The sequence below is a fragment of the Rosa chinensis genome, chromosome 1 (assembly GCF_002994745.2).
Source record: "Rosa chinensis cultivar Old Blush chromosome 1, RchiOBHm-V2, whole genome shotgun sequence".
In the NCBI taxonomy this organism is placed as follows: domain Eukaryota; kingdom Viridiplantae; phylum Streptophyta; class Magnoliopsida; order Rosales; family Rosaceae; genus Rosa; species Rosa chinensis.
The window spans coordinates 44,622,613-44,644,587 of NC_037088.1; the positions used below are offsets into that span (position 1 = coordinate 44,622,613).

Consider the following 21,975-nt stretch of genomic DNA (forward strand, 5'->3'; position numbering starts at 1 on the left):
GCACTTAGCACAGTCTCACACAGACCCTTTTCCAAGAAAGGTCAAAGCCCCCCATCCCCAGTGGTCCACCTGCACCTGCACCTGCTTCCACTCCACGCGCTACCCCAGCGCGTCAGATCCGCCTCCCCTCTACTCGACCCCACCACCCACTTTGCCGATCCGTCTGCGTCAAGGTGGCGCGTGAATGCAACTCCCCAACAAGAAACTACCTATCCGTAAAACCCATCACCTGCAGATTTATTCTTTAAAAAATAACAATCGAAGAAAAATTCAACACGTGGAGGAAGACGTCTCTGATTGGTCTGTCAGCTAAATTTTACCACAGGCGGTTTCAGTTTGGCTTTCGTTTTTGTCGAACTAGGATAGACTTGAAGCAGAGGGAAAACTCAGTCACTCAATACAATCATAACTACTTTCCCCTAGTCCAAATCCCTCTCTCCAGATGACTCTCTAACTAAAAGCCACTCATTTTCCTTATTATTTACCGCAATGCCATCCCTTCCCGAACCTCCAACACCGCTCACCCATCACCACCACCGCAACCGCAACCGCCACCTCCTCATTCCAGTACTCCTCACCGTAGCCCTAACCCTCACCGTCCTCTCCATCCTCGTCTTCATTGTCTTCCTCTACCGCAAGCTCTCCAGAAGCCGCACAACCCCGTTCGATCACCAAAATAGCAACCCCACCACCGCTGCCGCCGTCGACGCCGCCGTTGATAGTAACAATGACAACAGTAACCAGCAGCAGCGGAGGTACTCGTACTCTCTTCTCCGGCGCGCCACCGGTTCGTTCTCGGCTTCGAACCGGCTCGGCCACGGAGGGTTCGGCTCGGTGTACAAGGCCACGCTCCCTTCCGGCCAGTCCCTCGCCGTGAAAGTGATGGACTCCGAGGGGTCTCTACAAGGCGAGCGAGAGTTCCACAATGAACTCTCTCTGGCCTTGAACCTCAGCAATCCTCACATACTATCTCTGCTCGGCTTCTCCACCGACCGCCGTGGCCGGAAACTGTGCCTGGTATACGAGCTCATGCCGAATCGGAGCCTCCAGGAGGCTCTGCTGGACCGGAAGTGTCCGGAGCTCATGGTGTGGAAGAAGAGATTCAGTGTGGTTCTGGATGTTGCGAGAGGACTGGAGTATCTGCACAACGACTGTGACCCGCCGGTGATTCACGGCGACGTGAAGCCCAGCAATGTGCTGCTGGACTCGGATTTCAATGCCAAGATTGGGGATTTCGGACTGGCGAGGCTGAAAACGGAGGGGGAGTTGGATCAGGGAGATCAAGTGGTGGTGGTGGAGGAAGGAGATGAGGGAGAGAGTGAGAAAAAAGAGGTTCTTGAAGTGGCTGTGGCCGTTGGGGATGATAATGGTTCGATCTTGGAAGAGGAGAGCATGAGTTTGAGTGTTGTGACTGGTGGATTGGAAGATGGCCGGTCGCCGGATTGCTGTGTGGTGAGGATTTCGGATTCGGAGGCGTCTCCGGTGGCGGCAGCGGCAGGTTTGTCGCCGGAAGCGGGTTTTGATAAGTTTAGTATTGACAGTGAGAAGGAATTGGTTAGTGGGAAGAGGATGAAGGGAAGTTCGGGGAGGGATTGGTGGTGGAAGCAGGACAATGGTGGAGGAGGAGGGTCTGAGTCCGGGAGGGTTAAGGACTATGTAATGGAGTGGATTGGGAGTGAGATTAAGAAAGAGAGGCCGAAAAGCGAATGGGTTGCTTCTCCGAGCACCAACAGTGAGCCCAAGAAGCGCAGGAAGAAATTGGAATGGTGGGTGTCTTTGGATGAGGACAAGGTTAAGAAGAAGGAGAAGGCTAGGAAGCCGAGGGAGTGGTGGAAGGAGGAGTTCTGTGAGGAGCTTAGTAAGAAAAAGAAGAAGAAGAAGAGGGGATTCGATTCGGGTTGTGGTGGAGAATTGTGGTGGCAGAAGGATGAGGAGGATTTGGGGTCGGAGAGGAAGAAGAGGAAGAGTAAGAGCAAGAGTAGTAGAGGTAGCATTGATTGGTGGTTAGATGGATTTGGAAGTGAGCTCAGAAGTGGGCGGAGGAATAGTCAGGACTGGGCTAGTTGCGGCGGGGGTGATATACCGAAGAGTGGTGGCATTAGTAGCACACCGAGCATGAGAGGCACGGTTTGTTATGTTGCTCCTGAATATGGTGGTGGAGGGCAGCTCTCTGAGAAATGTGATGTGTATAGCTTCGGGGTTCTGGTTTTGGTCTTGATTTCAGGGCGGAGGCCGCTACAAGTAACAGCCTCCCCCATGTCGGAGTTTGAGAGGGCCAATCTGATTTCATGGGCTCGGCAACTTGCTCGAAATGGGAAGCTTTTGGACCTTGTAGACCAGTCTATACATTCTTTGGACAAGGAAGAGGCATTGCTCTGTATCACAATTGCATTGCTATGCCTGCAAAGAACACCAGGCAAACGGCCAACCATGAAGGAAATTGTAGGGATGCTAACGGGTGAAGCCGAGCCGCCCCATTTGCCTTTTGAGTTCTCACCATCGCCGCCTTCCAATTTTCCGTTCAAGTCCCGGAAAAAGGCCCGGTGAGTTAATTCATGATGGGTTCCATTGACTGTAGAGTGTATGTTTGTAGGTCCTTTCTAATTATCATGTTGTGTAGAAATTTCTTGCTTAAAAGTAAAGAAAGTTGCATAATTTACATGAATTCAGGCCCTCTTTTTTTTTTTTTTCCACTTGGTTTTCTGCTCCTAGTTGACATTTATAAATGCCTTGATTTTTAGTTCGAAAGTAAGGATATGGAAACATTGCTTTTGCTTTTGCAAAGTGAGGCAGTTACTACTAGTAGGCCAATTATGAACAAATTTCCTTTCTCAGTATCCTGGGACTGAATATGGACCCTTTAGGGCCCCAAAAGCTGTTTCCTTTTAAGCTCTTGTCTACTGCCTTTTAAAAGTAGGTTGATTTTTGTGCCAAAGTAGCATCAATTTCAGTAGAAGGGTACCAATCTTCTACTCTGCTCTCTCTCAGTTTTGTGTGTGTCTGTTTGTGTTTGGCACAAAATATTGGGGAAAGCAAAAGTTGAATGGGTGATTGAGATTCCATCTTCCTAGATCTCACTGTTCTTCAATAAGCATAGGATTAGGTTGGGGGATGTAGGCTACAGTATGGTGAGGGGGGATGTAGGCTACAGTATGGTGAGGTTTTGGTTGAATTATTTCATCTTATACGAGGATTGGATTCACATTTAGTATCAGTACTAGTAAATCTTAATGTGCTGTTCTGTTCATTGCGTACCAAAGCTGTCATTGCATAGAGTGGATGCTTGTCACTTCTGAGCCGAATGTTATTCTTCTGATGAGACTATGACCTAATGGTGACTGCAGAGAGAGAGACCACATCACTAAGTGAACGGTCTATATCAATTTCGGGGACCAATTTGAAAAATTCATCTCTGCTGGTTGATCTTGAACTGCTGAGAGCCTGAGAACTTTCTTTCATACTCGCTATTAGACACTGTAGGAGCTTTCGAAAATTCAATATGATGTGAGCTTTGTGTCTTGTATCGAGCACCTTAGCAGTCAGCTCGGGATACACAGAGCCAAGTATGAAACTTTCCTAAATAAGGAGTTGCCTTCATATAATGGATTCGGATTGAAAAGGTCTATTGGATGATTCTCTATTCTCTTCCAATGATAACTCATTAAGCCCAAACAAGGCCGAGTGCCGAAAAAACCACACTGCTCTCACTCAACCAATTTAGGAAACAGGGCAGAAAGAGTGGACTGCATCGGATCCGCCTCACTCAAGGACAAGGGAAGCCGTTATAATTTAAGATCCTGACCACCGGCAGTGGTGGCCGATTGGCTCACTCGTCAGACCCACCGTCCTCTTTGCAAATGAGTGACTGTATGAGCCGCCGTCTTCATATTATATTAAACTATTCGAGTTTGTTTTAATTAGTTTTACAAATTGGCTCAAAGATGAGTTGACACCCTTGAAGCTTCTAGGGCCAAATAAAAAAAAATTTCATGTATTATACTTGTACTCTTATTTGGACCAAATAAAAGATTTACTTTAAACTCTTCAATATGCATATTATGTTTTACTATTACACAAAATAAGTCCAGAATATTTAGATTAATTTCCCACCATAATTCAACGGAAACCATTACACAAAATATATTAAAGTCACTTGAAGGATGATCAAGTAGGAAAACCCAGTAAACAACTAAAACAAACATGCAGTTACATATAATGTACAGAGAAATTAGGGTATACTGGTATAGTTACAACTGGAACACTAAGTTATGAATACTCTCTAGAGCAAAAAATATTAACATAAGAGTTAAAAGGCTTAGATTAAAAGGCTTAGAACACACCACCAGATCAATTTCATTCAGCACAAAGCCAGCCTAGTTTGGCAAGGGAAATCTCTTTGGCATTTAGGATTTTGCCAACCACACATCACCACCAATTGACATTTGTACCAAATGAACCACAGTCAACCTAGGTTGTGCGCTAAGTGTTTGAACCCAAAATGAGCGTTTTGGCCTCACAAGGCGTATCTTGGAGAAATTGAGCCAATGTTAGTGGCTCAAGCTATATATTGTGGATAAATTCGAAATATATTATTTAGAGGCTAAATAAAGCCTACCTGCAGAATTATGGAAGATTATGCAAGCTGCAAGAAAATGCACGCCCATGCGAATATTGATACTCCATTGAATTAAGGAATATGGCATGCACGTGGGGAAGCATTCAACTATATTTCATGGTGGCCAATAGGGAAAACCTATCATGATTCCATGAATGCTTAATTGGAAAACCTATCATGATTCTATGAGTGATTAATTGGAAAACCTATCATGGTTCCATTAGTGCTTAAATGGAAAACCTATCATGATTCCATGAGTGATTAATTGGAAAACCTATCATGGTTCCATTAGTGCTTAAATGGAAAACCTATCATGGTTCTAGTGCTTAAATGGAAAACCTATCATGATTCCATGAATGCTTAATTGGAAAACCTAACAAATCCATGAGTGCTTAATTGGAGAACCTAACAAATCCATTAGTGCTTAATTAGAAAACCTATCATGGTTCCATTAGTACTTTAATGGAAAACCCATCATGATTTGTTTAAGGCCAACCAATATGGCCTGGTAGCCTATATATAGAGGCTATGACGAAGTAACAAGACACACAATTCATCAATTAATCTCTACGATTATCCAAGCCTCTCCAAAGCAACCCCTCTCCTTCTCTTACCGGTGACCACACTCCAGTCCCAGAATCCTCAAGAGCCGACTGTCAGTTCCACCAAACCCTCTGTCAATGTGCTTCGGTCCTAGTCTCCTCAGAAGCCGACTGTAGTACCATGACCACAACGGTTACGGAACTAGCCAAGCTAAAGTCACGCTTTAGCAAGTTCTCTCCACTTCCCAGTGATTTTTGCTCTGCTCGATCTATGACGTCGAGTATCGATTGTGTAATTTTGAAGAAGCTTAGCAAAAGTCCTCACCACGAGGCACAAAGAATCTTGCGACGAGGTTGGTGCTCTCCTCATCCACAATCACTAGAAAGAAGTCAGGTTAAGGGACACCCCCGACGACCGCACCCAAAAGGTGCTGGCACGCCCGTGCAGAAAATAGATTGTTAACCAATTGCAACAAAACTAGAGCCAAACACTAAGCACAAAGTAAACTTAGATTGTAAAACAACGAAATTAGAAGCTCTTAGAGCGAAGTACTACATTTTCTAGCATCTAAAGCCGACAATGCTAAAGTTCAGAAAACATCTACTAGCTCAGACCACTACAAAGATTACACTCTGTATCTATTCTTAGCACTGCTCTCATCTTGCCCTGCATCTTCTTGCAGAGCCAATCAGACCAAAACATAAATTATTACTTGGATTAAATTCTACTTACTACCTTGTACTTTCAATGCACTTCTAATTTAATCAGAAAAGTCCTTGCACTCTCCAATTTCATCAAATCAATCCAATCAGTCACTATTATGTCAATTTTCGCTGTTAAAATGCTGACGTGGGACCTTCTCACAGGGAAAATTCCCAAACTACCCATAACTAGGCAGCCAGCCGACGCGTCAATGTTGTGAATGCAGATGGGTAGTTTGGAAATTTTCCCTGAAAATTGACGGAATAGTGATGGATTGGATCGATTTGATGAAATTGGAGAGTGCAAGGACTTTTCTTATTAAATTATAAGTGCAGAGACTGAACTAATGAACACTTGAAAGTACAGGGTAGTAAGCATAATTTAGTCCTTATTACTTATATAACTTAACATGATTTGAATAAATCAACAGATAACATACTTGTATAGATATCCTTACATGAAATATGAACCCTATAGTTTCGTTGCTCTCCAGAATGCCCTTCCACTGTTTTCCAATGCTCACCTGTGCAAGAAAGAGGATATATATGATATATCTCCAACCTTCAGTTAAGAAAATCCAACTCGTAGGTATAAACAAGTGAAACTTTATGGTGCCCATATTAACCAGTGACACTTGGTTTTTGGGAAAATAGAATGCAAATCTGCAAAAGCAACAAAGATATAATTTCACAGTAGTTTTTGGGATCTTATATTTACACCTTAGCTAATCAATATTGTATTCATGCAATAAATGAAAGGAATTGTATGTGATTCTCCTAGAAGTATCTCATCATTTGTAATAAGGAAATAGTTGAAAGGCAATAGTTAGTTGGTGATTAGATAAAGGAATTCACTTTATTCAAAATCTGTTTTTAGTCACTCTTTATGGTTAGGGATGAAGATGAAGAAGAGAATAAGCAATATATTGACTCTAGTCGGCAGTAAGCCTTCATATAACATCATATATAACCTCTGGAAGGTCCTTGATAGGCATAGTAGATATAGATTAAGAGCAGCCCAACAAATACACAGAGTAGGACATAACAATTACCTGAGCAGCCTCATTTGCTGCATTCTTGGTCCAAAGAGCAATTTTTTTTTGCCTATTTCTGACATTGACAACTGCTCCACATATTTCGTCTCCATGATCAAACTGTTCTCCAATCAGTGCTTGCAACTAGTACCAGTAAATACAGACAATTAGAGGATACATTTAACCATAACTCAACCTAGAACAACACTTGCAGGTTAGACAATACCGTACACAGCCATGAATAGTCATATTTGCCTCTAGAAAAAGTTAAAGTCCATTTCCCTCCATTAGCACAAACAGGATCCTCCAATCTGTGGAATATAGATCATAAATGTAATTATCCAAGTAGCATATGTGAGGGTCCTTTTTGAATTAAACATTGACTAGGCCAAAATCAACTCAATAATCCAATTATTGGGAGGACTTGGTGCGTGATTCAGGTAATGAATAGGGATTGGTAGCATGAAGCATGGTGTAGGAGCTAGAAACACACTGCGGTGAGAGAATTTGGGGGTTTTCTGGGTTTGAATTTCTGGAAGATGGGTTTGAAGGAGGTTTTTGGGAAAATAGTTGAAAGCTAGACTTATGCTTGAAGGCTTGACATCTTGATTTGCTATAGATGTTTCTAAATTTTATGGGTTTTACTTGATTGTGCTGGATCCCTATCTCAATCCTAAATCTCCCTTTATATAAACTCTATAGGGAACACACGGTTTCTGGGTAAAGCATTTCTTCTTCAATCCATACACAATTCATGCCTTAAATCTAGGGAAAGAGAAGCTTACTTGAGAAGTGAAGTTTTGGGAGGAAGAGACAATCGTTGCAGCAGTAGACAACGATTACAGCAGAGCAGCTGCAATGACAAAAATCTTGGATCGAAGTGGACGAGGAAGCTTGGGAACTGTAGGCTCATTGTTTAAAGAAGAGGAGGATATCTCTTAACTGGTCACAAGATTTCCCCTTTTAATGACTAATAGAAGGAATCAATCGTACTTAGGGATTTTGGCTAACTCTCTATGTACTAAGTTGCTGCAGGGAGGGAGGTAAGACGGGAATAAGAAGAAGAAAAGGGAAGTTAGGCTTTTCTGTCATAAACTTTGGGTTTTAAAGGAGAGGCTGGCCTAATTCTCATGTTCACCATTTTGTTCTTGATTTAAGTCATTGGGCTTGGATTTTGGGCCCAAGACCGAATCACTAACGACACTAAATCAAACACGAGCACTATGTGTTTCCGTAACCTTCCACACCACACCCACTTCTACAAGCTTCAAGAGCGTAGTTGTGGCTTGGGTCCACATGCGTGGCATGAAGGTTCGATATGTAACCTTTTGTCTTTCCGAATGTGGTTTGCATGTTGTTGAGCAAAAATTATAAATTAATGTACCCAACACAATTTCGCTCTATCTTATTGACCAAAGTAGAGCTTTTATTATGTCAGGTTCAACCCATTCAAGATAACAATAATCTCTTAATTACAATCCCTCACTTTAAGGGAAAACCCTTTAATTCCAAATACAAATTCAACATATGGAGATGTGTGTGTTTGTGAAAAATTGCAGTTGCACCTGGGTTGTTTTACAGGCTGGAAGGGATCAAGCCACTAGTAGTTCAAGTTTTTGTGGCTTTGGAGTTTCAACAGGTAGATGACCTATCGAAACAAGTTTGGTTAAGTGTTTGAGTGAACTTGATTTTAAAAGAACCAGGGATTCGGTTTTAGTTATGGTTGCATCCAGATTTAAATCCAGATTGCCTACATACCATGTGAAGGGATTAAACCATTGTAGTTCATACATTTTTGGAATTTGGGGTTTTTCTTGGTTTTGTAAAGGATATTTTTTAGGTTCCGGAGCATTTTTTAAGAAACCAAAGCTTGGGTATTTGGAAATGGAAACCCGTAGTGTCATGCTTTGCCGCATTCTTCAAATGGGCCCAAATTTGGACATGGGCTTCTTTTGTATCCTCGCGAATCATGTTCCTCAATCCATGAAGCTTTTTCGGCCCCAAATTTAATACTGGCACCTTCAATGTACCGAGCGGACTCCGAGTCTCAATTTTTCTTGTGTAGAATTCGGAGACATGGTTCAAATTTTTATTTTGGGCATCAAACCCGACACCTGTCTGAAAACTTCTCAGAGGCCCAGCCTTCTTGGAGGTCCAAAACTGATAAGGACACCCAGCTACAATTTTATTTTTATTTTTTATTTCTTTTTCCCTTCAATCCTCCTTTTTTTTTTTTCGTGCTTCGTCAATTCGTCTTATCCCCAACCGAGTAGAACATGAGCTCGATACTGATCTCCTGTGAGTTCGAATTGGAGATGGATTTGTCGACACAATCTGATTGGAAGTAATTGAAATTGGGGGCTGGAATAGAACCCGTGTGCAAGATGAGGTCGTGGCCGGCTTCACAGGAACAGAAATTCCAACGTTCTGCTGCATTTGGCTTCTGGGAAAAAACTCGTGTAAGACCTCTATCACTTTAGCTCTTATCTGGCTCCTCCAGAGACTTCTTTAATCTGTGGGTGAGGCTAAACCCATTTTTTTTCTTATACCCAAATGACTTGAATTGCTGCATCTTGACCTTTCTTGCTTTGAATATGTTGATTAAGCTTTCGTCTTGTGCATAAATTGATGGTCTGCCATGCCACCACTCACTTTTCTTTCTTTTATTTTTGCTTTGCACTTTGTCAGCTTCCACCATTGCCTTGGGCACCTTGTTAATTAAGCTTTTGTCTTATGCATATAGCTAATTAAATTATATTGTGGTCTGCAACATCACCATAATACTCATTCTTTGTTTTTTTTTATATTGCTTTGTGATTTTATGAATTATGGATTTCTAGGATTGCTTTGTTGACATTGACCATGCTTGGGTTAAGGCTTCATCCCTATACAAGGATGTCACCGCTAAAAACTTTTGTTATTTATTTTTTCTTTATGTCGGCACCGCTTCGATCTCTTGCATTAGAAACTTGCTGCGGCCCCCGGAAGAAGTTGAAATTGGCTTTAATATATGCCTTGCACTTCAACACATCTCTGACAAACAGAGTGCCAATTTGTCTTGTGCACTTAATTAGAGCTTCAAGTTTTTAATTTGTCATTCCACCACTAAGCTTTCAACTTTCTTTCTTCTCTTGACACGCTGCACAAACGAATACATACTTGTCATTTGCTTTTGTCAGTCTCGTTGTATTTACACAATTTCTCGTTGTATTAGCACAATTTGATTGAACATCATTCTTGCTCCCTTTTTCCTTACTGTTGTACTTTGGTAATTTCGTAACCGGCAGACTTTGATCCTGAGCGGCTATAGGGAACCAGCGAGAGGTATCGGATTGAAATCAAGTTCTACGAACAACATATCTGCTAAATCTAGTCCCAGTGACTTCATACTTTGTCTAGAACTAACCCTAAAGCTCCTTCTAGGATGGATCGGAACAAAAGCTCATTGATAAATTGTCATTTGATCTTGATAGAATGCTTTTGTTTCATTGTGAGCATGAAGACATTGCCTTTCATTTGCATTACCAACTGCTGCAATTTCAAGGCTCTTGTAAATCTGAACCTTATTACTCTTTAATGCAGGTAAGTACGGGAGCTGTGGTGGCATAAATTCGAGAGTTCCAGAATTTGATTCAACGATGAGTCTTTCGTCCTTTTCTTTTAGTTTCTTTGTACCAAAAACAATTTTATTTATACCAAAAACAATTTCCTTGTGCTTTGACAACTCCTATTGCTGCAACTTTAAGGATTTTAAATTTGATAAACCCTTTTGTGCAGGTATAAAAGGCGAGGACAACAACTGCAGTCAAGACTCCAGAGTTTCAATTTGAGGGTGAGTCTGACTACTTAGACTTTGTTTATTTTTTTTTTTTTTGTTATTTGAGTTGGTGCTCTTGGGAAGAAAGCATGGAATTTGGGGACATGCTATATGGTGGTTTGAAAAAGAGACAAGGGAGGAAGGGAAATTGCTCGTATTGGTGTTTCAAAAGGCAGGTTCATTTTAATTTTGAGGGATTGTTCTATTTGCAGACCATCGGAAACGCTGCTTCGGTATATTCATCTGGACGCTGCCAGGCATGGTTCATCGGAGACACTGCTCCGGCATGTTCATCGCAGACGCTGCTCTGGCATGTTCATCGCAGACGCTGCTCCGGCATGTTTTCCTTTTGCTTAGCATCGTTGACAAACCTGTGAACACAAAAGAAAGTGAAGATCATGGAAGAGAGGAAGTCTCAACCTTTGTGATAAAAGCACGCTGTTGAATTCTTCTTGCTTGCCGCAGGGCCTCGGCTCTCTTCTTCTCTTTTTTCTGTGTCCTCCACATCAATATTGCTAGCTTTATATAGTAGACTGATGGAGAGAATAACGTGAATGTTGTTGACTCCCACATGAAATGAAATAGCTAGAGTCTCCTTTCTTCAAGGCTCTTGAAGATAAATTGTCCTTATCTTTGATTGAGACGTTCTCCTGCTACTCTTATTCTTTCTCTTTCTTTCTTTTTTATCATTACTTGGCTGGAACTTTATCTTATATAATAAAGAAACTAGCAAAGTGTAGCACGTCATTATGGAATTTTGCTCCTCTTTGGCCTCATATGTTCATTGTTTATAATTATTTTTTATTTATTTTTATATCTCAACACATTTGTATTTCCCTTTTGGGGTTGACATGTGCGTACGACATGTCTTATGATTTTTCGGGTATCAACAGCATCATAATCAAAGAAATGAAATTAAAGTAAAAACTTTAGAGGAGAGAAAGAATAAGAAGCGCAATGAATCGAAGCTTGCAACAGCAATATACTGTAAATTTGGGCAAAGATGGAGAAGGAGAGGACTTATAGTGAGTTTGATTCGCTGAAGAAAGATAGAAACTTTTGGCTCAATTTGCTGCTGAGTTTGAGAGAGAGAGAGAGGCAAAGATGGAGAAGGAGAGGACTTACAGTGAGTTTGATTCGCTGAAGAAAGATAGAAACTTTTGGCTCAATTTGCTGCTGAGTTTGAGAGAGAGAGAGAGGCGGTGACAGAGAAAAATTTTCTGGTTATCTTTGAAGATGTGGGAGACACAAAGAGAGATCTCTCGAGCGAGGGGAAGATATGTTTTTGACGCCAAAGGAGGCTGGGAAGAGAGAATGGATACAGGCTCAACATAATTGTTAGAAAAGGATGAGGACAGGATATGTAATTTGATAAATTTCATTAAAGATGCACTGTTCACTTCATGTTTTCCATAGAAGCAGCTCCAAAAGCTGGCACTTGTTTGCTTTTCATTATCAGTTTCCGAGAGAAGCTATTTGGACCAAAGGCAACTTCTAGAGAATTTACCAAACACCATACCGTAAGCTCAAAAGCAGAAGCAGCTCCAAAATCAATCCCAAACTGAGCCGTAGATAACCCTACTTTCACCTGTATTGCATATTTGCATGTCCCAGCTAGCTAAGCAAGTAAATTTAGAAATTTCTGTAATAAAGAAAAGATTCGAAGTTGGGAATATACTCTGTTCTGATTAAAAAAAAAAAAAGGGTAAATACTCTTCGCCTATAGCTAGCTACAACTTTACAAGCCTTCGCTGTTGTTCAAAAAAAAAAACCTACAAAGCCAGCCAATTCCTGAGCAGTTAATGATTCCAATCTAGATCGAGCCAGCCAAAATTGATTAATAACCGAGATTAGGAGAGCCCCAATGCACTATAACATTGAAGATTTTTCATGTCACCCTATACTTGTCTTGATTTGGAATTCCCAGCATATCACAAATACTTTTGCAATCGATGAAGATTCAAAACTACACAATTTCGGGCTATTGTTCGTCACTCTCATTTATGACTTATCACTTTGTTCACTCAAAAATCGTTTCGGCCACGTGTCACTTGACCGAGGGCTTCTTGGCTTACACATGTCCTTCTGGTTGAGTAAAATGTGGGGGGCCATGTTAAGTCACGGCAGGGAGGCTAAGCGAGGTTTTGTTATAAATTTTTAAGTTCGTGTTGTTCTCACTTCTAAATTCTAATCAGTTGATTATGGGCCGAGCAATGATCAATGTTGGTTACAGGGTTCTCTCTGCCTTGGATGCAAGGACTTTAAACAAATCAGCCTTACTCATGTTATGTAACTCGATGAGTAAACGTGAAAGTGCATGTGATAATGATTTTGTATGATTTAGTTATTTATTTAATTATTTATTTATTTTTATTGGGTTGAAAGAAGGTCTAGTGCGGCTGTCATCTAGCCTTGATTAATGAAACTGTTAAATACAAGAGGGGAACATAGAGCCTAAACCCCTGATTGCAATAAGCATCTAGAGAATATCCCGAAATGATATCAAGAGTCTCTATAAAATACATGTATTCTAACAAGCACTAATTAGCAAAGAGTGCTCGACTGGCTACTCCATTTACTTTGACAGAGCGGTGACATACCGGAAAGATAACTCGATTAATTACAAACAAAGAAGCATAATTATCAAAATCACAGCTTTCCTACTATGCTGGCGCTAGAAAATAAATCCGACATCACTCATTTTCATCCTACCACTAGAAGGCAGCGACCATTTAACAATGGATCGTCGCCTTGCTAGACTAGACAAGGCACTTAGAGTGCACACACAAGCATTTAGCCCAACTAGCCCTATAAAATACACTTAGAGACTAAACACGCGCCAAAGGCGAGACAATACTAACCAACTAAAGCAAATAAAACTAAAAACAAAAATTAAAAAAACCAGCCCAATGTGACAAAATTGGACGCAGAGTAAAACCCCAGGCCCAATACTGGACTTAGGCTAATAGGACCCAAACCTTAATCTCGGCCTAAGACGACTTTGGCACAGTCAGCTCAGCCACTACCACATCGCATCAACCAGCCCGTCGTGCCGCCGCCTCATCCAAGCCCTGACCGCCGTCGAAACTCCATCTCTGGTAGAGATCCAGTATACCACTTCCTCTACCACCACAACCCCAATACTCGAGAGTCAAATACGAGGAGCAAACCCAGCACACCTCTCACCGACGCTGTCTGCTGCAAAATCTGAATCAGATCGGATCCATCCACCAAATCGAACGCTAATGTCGACCACACACTACTCACCTCCTTCCGCCACAAACCTTCTGTGCCGCCGCCACCTTCAACTGAAACCCAGGCCAGAGCAAACCTCTCAGCATCAATCTCCGAACACCAGGACAACCACCTACATGAACATCCCGTCCGGCCGCACTCGACATACACCGATTAGGCCAAAAGCCTGCGCCCACGCAGCTGCGCAACCGGACAAGAAACTGTAAAATCAGCGACAAAGTTTCCTAGAGTTTTGGTGCGTGGAGCGCGTTAGATTTCCCTTATGAATGAACAAATTCTGAGATATAAAGTGCATGACTGTAAATGTAAAGTGCCAGAAAATTACAAGCAAGAATATAAATTGCATGCAGGAATGTAAGAATAGTAATATAAATTGCAAAGATATAAAGAACATGAAATGTAATATAGATGAATGTGTAACCGTGTTGAGTAGGTAAAGACAAGTAACTATGTTGAAATTTTGATAAAGTATTGAGATAAAATGTATAACCGTGTTGAGTATTTGGTCGATGACATCTAACAAAGATGCCTACAATTATTTTTATAGTTGAATAAATAAAATATACCATCCCAGCTGTAATTGTCGAAACCGTTTAACTATAAGAATTTAAAGTTATGAACCAAATAACAGTTACATACATTTGAATGGAGTAACAGATAACTTGGGAATTAGAAATTCATAACCGTGCATGCAAGCTGATTATCCCAAATTTTGTTACTCGCGGTTTTTGAATGCCATGAATTTTTTTAATGTTCTCATTTGATGGCCTCAATGAACTTGATTAACAATTGATTATAGTGCCCACTTCACTTGTTAAACTGGTCGCCTGCATCTAGTGACTTTTATGAACTTGATTAACAATTGATCACAGTGCCCACTTCAAATGTTAAACTGGCTGTGGTGTTGACAATTTTGCTGCCTATCTTTTAACCCTTGCATCTAGCTGCTTTTATGAACTTGATTAACAATTGACCGCAACCGGCCGCGGTGTTACAATTTTCAGCCTAAACAACTTTGATCCACGATGTACTTTGATTTTGCGGTCAATTTGGTTGACCGCAATGTTGACAATTCTGTAGCCTAATTAGCTATGAACTGTAGTGTTACCTGCTTCTACGACCCACATGATTTGCCGCAATGTAAACATTATTTACCACTATCATTACTCCCCGCCGTGGTAGGTCACAGTGTTTACTTCATTTGTTAAGGCACATCTATTACTTACAACTTCGCAGATAAGAGGACCACGATGTTTGACTAAGACCATTTCCAATGGGGAGGTCTTTTGCCAGATGGACAAGGCAACTGTAGGAAATGACAGAGCAACTCAACTCCAACAGATCTGTCAAATCCTACGTGGATTTGACATATCAAACCAATCTGTCAAATTTGACAATTCTCCCCAACTCTGTCAAAATTTTCTTTTCTCCCTCTTTCGTTTTGTTTTCATCTCTCTTTCTCTCTTGTCTTACTCAAAACAAATCCTGTCTTACTTAGAACAAATCCACTCATGACCAACCTTCATGAATCATTCTCCGATTTTCGTCTCTCTATTTCTTCCTACTATATCAGAAACAACTATGGCAAACATTCATGAATTTCTGGCAAATATTCGCAAAGTCCAATTTAGATATGAGATTTGGGGTTGGTGATTTAATGGAGATAAGCAAATTCTAAGCAAAATCATGAACATCTTACACCCAAAAGCATATCAAAATGAATCCCAATAATTCAATCTCTTTCTACTTCTTCTGTTAATTGGGCTTTGCTTGTGTCCGTCCTTATTGCAAAGTCAAGCTAAGCTCTTTCCTGATCAAGACTCAAACTTGGATATTTTTTTTGAAGATCTTGGTCTGAGCATAAAAAGGGAGAAATTTTGGTTTTGGGTTGGTTTGCTTTTTGTACGTTTGTGGTTATTCTCCTCCCCTAGAATCTTATATTGAATAGTTAGGGAGGGAGAGAAGAAAAAGAATAAGATAAAGAGAGTTTATGCACCAGACAACTCCTTCTGCTGAATTCGGTTGGATGCGGCTGATGGGTTGGAGGTGAAGTGCACAAAATGTTATGTGCCACATGATTTGTCAAATTCAAATTTGATACTGTAGTGCTGAGCTCCACTTTGAAAATTCACCGCAGCCCATGCATACTTGACAATGTTTTCAAGTGTTTTTTTTGGACGCAACTATACTAAAACTGACTAACACTTCCTTCCCCGCTCCTCATAAATTTCCCCGACCGCCATCATCAACCCTCATTCTATTTAATCTTCTCCACACAAACTCACTCTCATACCCAACAATGGCAGATGAACAATCCTCATTCGACCCCTACAAGTTCCTCAAAATCGTTCCCAATCCAGATGGCTCACTCACCCGCCTCGCCCCACTCCCAATGGCACCCCCAACCGAGTCAATCCCCGCCGATTCCGATCCCAACTTATCCCAACTCGTCCTCTCCAAGGACATCCCTCTCGACCCAAAATCCCAAACCTCCCTCCGCCTCTTCAAACCCCACAATCTCCCCCCAAACCCTAACCTCCCTCTCCTCATCTACATCCACGGCGGCGGCTTCATCATCTGCAGCGCCGCCTCTCAGCCTTTCCACCACTGCTGCTCTCGCCTCGCTCTCTCCATCCCAGCCCTAGTCCTCTCCGTCGAGTACCGTCTCGCCCCCGAGCACCGTCTCCCCGCCGCCTACGACGACGCCGTTTCGGCCATCACCTGGCTCAAAAACCAGGCCTCCTCTGCCGACGGAGATTCGTGGCTGAAAAACTCCGTTGATTTCTCCAAGTGTTTCATCATGGGAACTAGCGCGGGATCCAATATCGCCTACCACGCGGGTCTACGCGCTTCCGATATGGACCTCTCCCCGATCAAAATCCGAGGGCTAATATTGCACCAGGCGTATTTCGGCGGGGTCAACAGGACCGAATCCGAGATCAGGTTAGTCAACGACCGGGTGCTGCCGTTAGTTGCTAACGACTTGATGTGGGCCCTGAGCCTGCCGGAGGGGGCTGATCGTGACCACGAGTATTGTAATCCAGCTATCAACGGCGGTGATGGAAGGATCGGACGGTTGCCGTGGTGTTTGGTTAGCGGGTACGGCGGCGACCCGCTGGTCGATAGGCAGAAGGAGATCGCGGCACTGTTGGAGTCACGCGGGGTGCACGTGACGGCCCGGTTTGAGGAGGGTGGTTTTCATGGTGCGGAGCTATTTGACCCCAACAAGGCCGAGGCTTTCTATGAGATTGTTAAGGAATTTATCGGCTCTTGTTGTGCATACGGCGGCGATGCTGTTGTCGTTGCAAAATCGACCATATGACTAAATGAGATGGTGTGGCGAATACGGGGTGGAATCGGTTCGGTCTGTTCGGTTTTTAAATTAGCTTAATTTAAACTAGCCTTCGGAAGGGCCGCGCTCACGTGTGTGGAAGAGTCACGCTCATGCATGCAATTAGTTGCATTTTTTTAAGCATTAAGCATACATACTGTCTATCACTTTTGCTGTAATTGTTTTAAAGTTATTTGTTTATTTACTTGGCTTGGTTTTTAAAATGTCTTTGAATCTTTTTACAAGCATTGACAAATGGTACTTCAATCCAAACTCAATACCCTCTTGGCTATTTGATTATACATCATTTTATAAAGTCATTTTTTATTCTATTCTTAACATTTCACCCATCAATCTTTTCTTAATTTTCGTTCACTATTTTGTTGATTTAGTACTTTAGGTGCATTAAAACTCAGGATTTTAGGCTACTATGTTCCTATACATTAAGACAGCCTTATAACTTCGCCTCAATTTTTTTTTTTTATGTCCTTCCATTTTCAGTAAATAAAGCCAAAAACGAAAAATCAATTTTTGTTACAAACACTGTATTGTCAAAGTAAACACATGTGATTGCTATATATTCTTTCCTCAAATTTGCTAGAGATAGTTGCATACATTGTAAAATATCATTGTATCAAATCAAGTCTAAAACACCCAAGCCAAGTTATTAGGCCGTCTATGTTTTCAAATCAAGTCTAAAAATTTAAGCTCTCTGTGTTTATTTTGGGATTAGGATGGGATGATTTTGTTAATTAATGTCGGCCCATCGATGCATAAAGCTCTTCTGGAGATAGAGAAACATAGAGCATAAATTGTATTAATGAATTCCAATCACCTCTTGATCAGGAACTACTGAAAATCTTTATATCTTACTCAAGGAAGCCATGGAAAGACAAAAATAAAAATAAAGAGAAGGTGTTTCCCAAAACAATTGTCACCTTATCTCAGTGATTGAGATGAAGGCTTTACGTAAAGTTAATAGGATTCAAAGCACATCAGCTCATTTCATGTACCCACCTTTTCTCAGCATAGTAAGAAATCACACAATTCCTAAAGCGGGAAAACAATAAAAATTAGTGATTTGACAAAATATTGAGAATGTATGCAATTAGCAGCATTTCAGACCATACATAACACGAATAAGTATCTAACCCAAGTAAATAAGCACTAAGCAGTGTCCTAACAAGAGGGTATAGTCAAATAGCCAAGAGGGTATTGAGTTTGGATTGAAGTACCATTAATTTGTCAATGCGTGTAAAAAGATTAGAAGACATTTTAAAAACCAAGCCAAGTAAATAAACAAATAACTTTAAAACAATTATAGCAAAAGTGATAGACAGTATGTATGCTTAATGCTTAACAAAATGAAATTAATTGCATGCATGAGTGTGACTCTTCCACACGCGTGAGCACAACCCTTCCACACGCGCATACACGCGTGCATGAAGGGTAGTACATTATAAAACCTAAAACAAAGATCAAAACCATACCTTCTACGTAGATACTTAGGTCCTTATACTAACCCTGCTAGTCACGTGTTTTCTCTTCGACTTTATCATAACTCTGTTTGTAGGGATGCCAGAGGAACAAATGAAACAACACACTTATTGTGCAAGCCCAACATTAGATAACTGTTGTCTTTTCCTTATTTTCTTCCTCGACATGATTTTTGACCACTACATTGTTCAAGAACGAATAAAAAAAATAAAAAATAAAAAGAAGAAGAATTGCTTAAATCACCACACATAAAACAAAAGAAGTACAATTATAGTAGCAACAATCACTAAACTTGAACCAAAGTAATACAATTAAGAAGACAATTAAATGAAATTTACAACCAACATTTGTAAGGAGTTAACAGTTAAGGAGGAGAAACTCTCAGTTGCCTAATAAGCCTGGTCTTTATTATATGAACATGTCCATGTAAACACGGGAATCTCAAAACAAACAGAATACAGACACGTGTACAAAAAATAATAATTTTATTAATTTAAGTGCGGGTTACAATCTTTTGTAATCCTCTGATTCTATCTCCGACGATGAATTTCACTCAAGGGCTTGACGCTTGATCTTGAGTGGTACGATGGTCACGAGAGTCGACACGTGACGAACGTTTTGACTTGAGGTTGGTGAGGAACCGGCTATTTGGCAGCTTGAGGGTTCTTCACACGAGCTTGGGAGGCTTCAGAAATTTGGAGAGTATTTTATTCTCTCTCTTTTTCGGCTGAAGTCCTTCTCTTGATTTGAGGGGGGGTATTTATAGTGTCGGCGTCTCTCTCAATTTGGAATGTCTTGATGACACATAATTAATTGCATTTTTCTTAATAACATAATCAAATCAATCAGCCTTAATTAACTGATTTAATCAAGACCATTAGGGAATTAGCCAATCAATTTGATGGCTGATTTTAATTGTATTTCATTAATAGCATAATCAAATCAATCAGCTTTAATTAACTGATTTAATCATGACTATTAAGGAATTAGCCAATTAATTTGATGGCTGATTTTAATTGTATTTCATTAATATCATAATCAAATCAAAGAAATTAAAAAATTAGTTCTTAATATGCATTTTAAATAAATAACTATGTCGATATAGTACTAATATCAAGAGCTAGAACACACCTCACGCGCCAAGGAAAAAAGGAAAAAACCCAACAGTGTGTGTTCTCTCCCGGCCGCACGCTGCCGGCATTCCTGCCGCTGCGATCCGGCCCAGGAGAGGATGATGTTTCAAAGATGTGGAGGGGTTAGCGGTGTGGTCCAGTAAGGGTGGATGGACCTTCGGTTCTAGGCGAGGTGGCTCGCTCTCGATCTGACCCTCTTAGATACGGGGCAACGGCGGAGGTGCAGCAGCGACGACTTTCGAATGTCCGGCAGTGGTTTCTAAAGTCACCAATCCTGCGTGGGCTGTGGCCATGGCGGTTCAGATTGGATCGAGAAGGTGGAGATCCCGAAATGGATCTGTCTCTTCTTCGGTTTGGGACCGTTTTGTGGTTGTCTGCCTGGTGTAAGGGTTGGCTGTGGCGTGTCAAGGCGGGGCAGCGGCGGAAGACTTCAGCGCGGCGGCTGAATGCTGGCGAAGGGGCTCGCCGGCGTCGGGGGTGGCTGCTTGTTACGCTTGCGCTATGCAGAAGGAAGTAGGGTTTGGGCCGGCCCACTGTTTTTGGGCCTCTTGGGTGTTTTGTTGTTTCCAATTTAGTTTGTTACTGTTTGTTTCTAGTTGTTGCTTTGGTGAAAACAAGTCCCTGCTCTTGTAAGCGAGGGTTTGGGGGTTTCTGGGTAGTGTCGATGCCGTCGTTCTGCTGTGTCATGTTCTGGTCATTTTTCGGTGTTTTTTGGTTATCAACGTGATGGTGAATCACCCTTACACGTGGTCTGGCAGCATTGGGTCGCGGTGTCCGAACGGGTGAAAATAATTCATCGTAATGTTGGTGGCTGGATTGTATCAGTACAGGTTTGGTTGGCACTCATTGTAGCTCATGGGTATGAGCGTAAAATTTGGTTAGGGGTTGGGCTTTTTTGGCTCATGGCAGTCAGTCATGTTGACGGTCCCGTAACTATGGATCCAATGCTATGCAATCTTTTTTGTTATTAATGGAATTTTCATCTTCTTAAAAAAAAAATCAGCTTTAATTAACTGATTTAATCACGACTATTAAGGAATTAGCCAATTAATTTGATAGCTGATTTTCATCTTGATTATCAATTTAAATATTTATTTTTTTTGGATAAAATAGAACATACCAATAGTATGCTCCGGTTCATAGATAAAGAATAGTACAGAAGACTACTTCATTGAAACATTTCTGCTCAGAGTAGTCTATGCCACATAAAAACACCTCGCCTTGCAGGCAATCTAGTTTACCTAACTTTACACGCCGAACACGCAATTGTGTTACGCTAAAGCTAAGTACTTCCACAAGACTCATAGAGACATTCTTACTAGCATAGACAATTAATCCAACTAAAACAACTAGACCACTACGGGCTCTTCCCCTCTAAAAGGGTTAGAACTTTCAACAGACCCTACCAGCCCAAACATGAACCAAGCCCTAAAGCCCAGGCCAAGTGACAACCAAAAACAATGGCAAAAACTCTGATCTGCATCTGCCAATCCATCATCGCTGCTGCCGGCAGAGGTTCTGGCGGATGGCCTTGCCAACATAGCATCAACAACTCCATCCCTGGCCTCTTCACGTGCAACAGACCAAGTTGATTAGCACCGGAGTAGGAACCCGATCTTTTGATACTCGATCTGCCTTTCCTCCACTCCGATCAGCAACAGCGAGGACAAACAAACCTATGAGCACGACCACCACCTCCGCCCGATCCCACGTCTCCTTCGGGTAACACAAGTCCACACCACACAAGCAAAAGAGAATCCCAGATCCGTGCAGAAGTAGGGAAGTCAAAACGAAAACCTATCACCCACGAGGACACCAACCAAGAAGCAAGCAACCGCGTCTGGGCGCAAGCGTGCGGAAGGCTTTAGAAGAATCACGCTGACAGACGACGGCGTCTGGGCGCAAACGGGAGCGTGCACAAAGCTAGAGCACCGCGGCGCTCTGCTAGGGTTAGAGGGTTTTATCAATTTATATAAATTGACATCTAATCAGCAGATGAAATTTAATACTTGATTTGACTCGGAATCAATTGATTTAATTTGATTGATC

At 41.5% G+C, this 21,975-nt stretch overlaps 2 protein-coding genes and 1 long non-coding RNA gene across 3 annotated transcripts; all 3 read left to right on the top strand.

Moving 5' to 3' along the window:
• Positions 1–393: 393 nt before the first annotated feature.
• LOC112178704 (receptor-like serine/threonine-protein kinase At2g45590) lies at positions 394–2,665 on the top strand. The gene has a single exon (XM_024316899.2). The coding sequence runs from the start codon at positions 490–492 to the stop codon at positions 2,545–2,547; it is 2,058 nt and encodes a 685-aa protein (XP_024172667.1). The 5' UTR covers positions 394–489; the 3' UTR covers positions 2,548–2,665.
• A 6,461-nt stretch (positions 2,666–9,126) lies between these two features.
• LOC112179691 lies at positions 9,127–11,458 on the top strand. The gene is made up of 3 exons (XR_002927853.2): positions 9,127–9,352; positions 10,476–10,725; positions 10,923–11,458. It is a non-coding gene; the product is annotated as an uncharacterized LOC112179691 (long non-coding RNA).
• Positions 11,459–16,163: 4,705 nt separating this feature from the next.
• LOC112178769 (probable carboxylesterase 8) lies at positions 16,164–17,628 on the top strand. Its single transcript, XM_024316986.2, has one exon. The coding sequence runs from the start codon at positions 16,265–16,267 to the stop codon at positions 17,285–17,287; it is 1,023 nt and encodes a 340-aa protein (XP_024172754.1). The 5' UTR covers positions 16,164–16,264; the 3' UTR covers positions 17,288–17,628.
• The last annotated feature ends 4,347 nt before the right edge of the window (positions 17,629–21,975 follow it).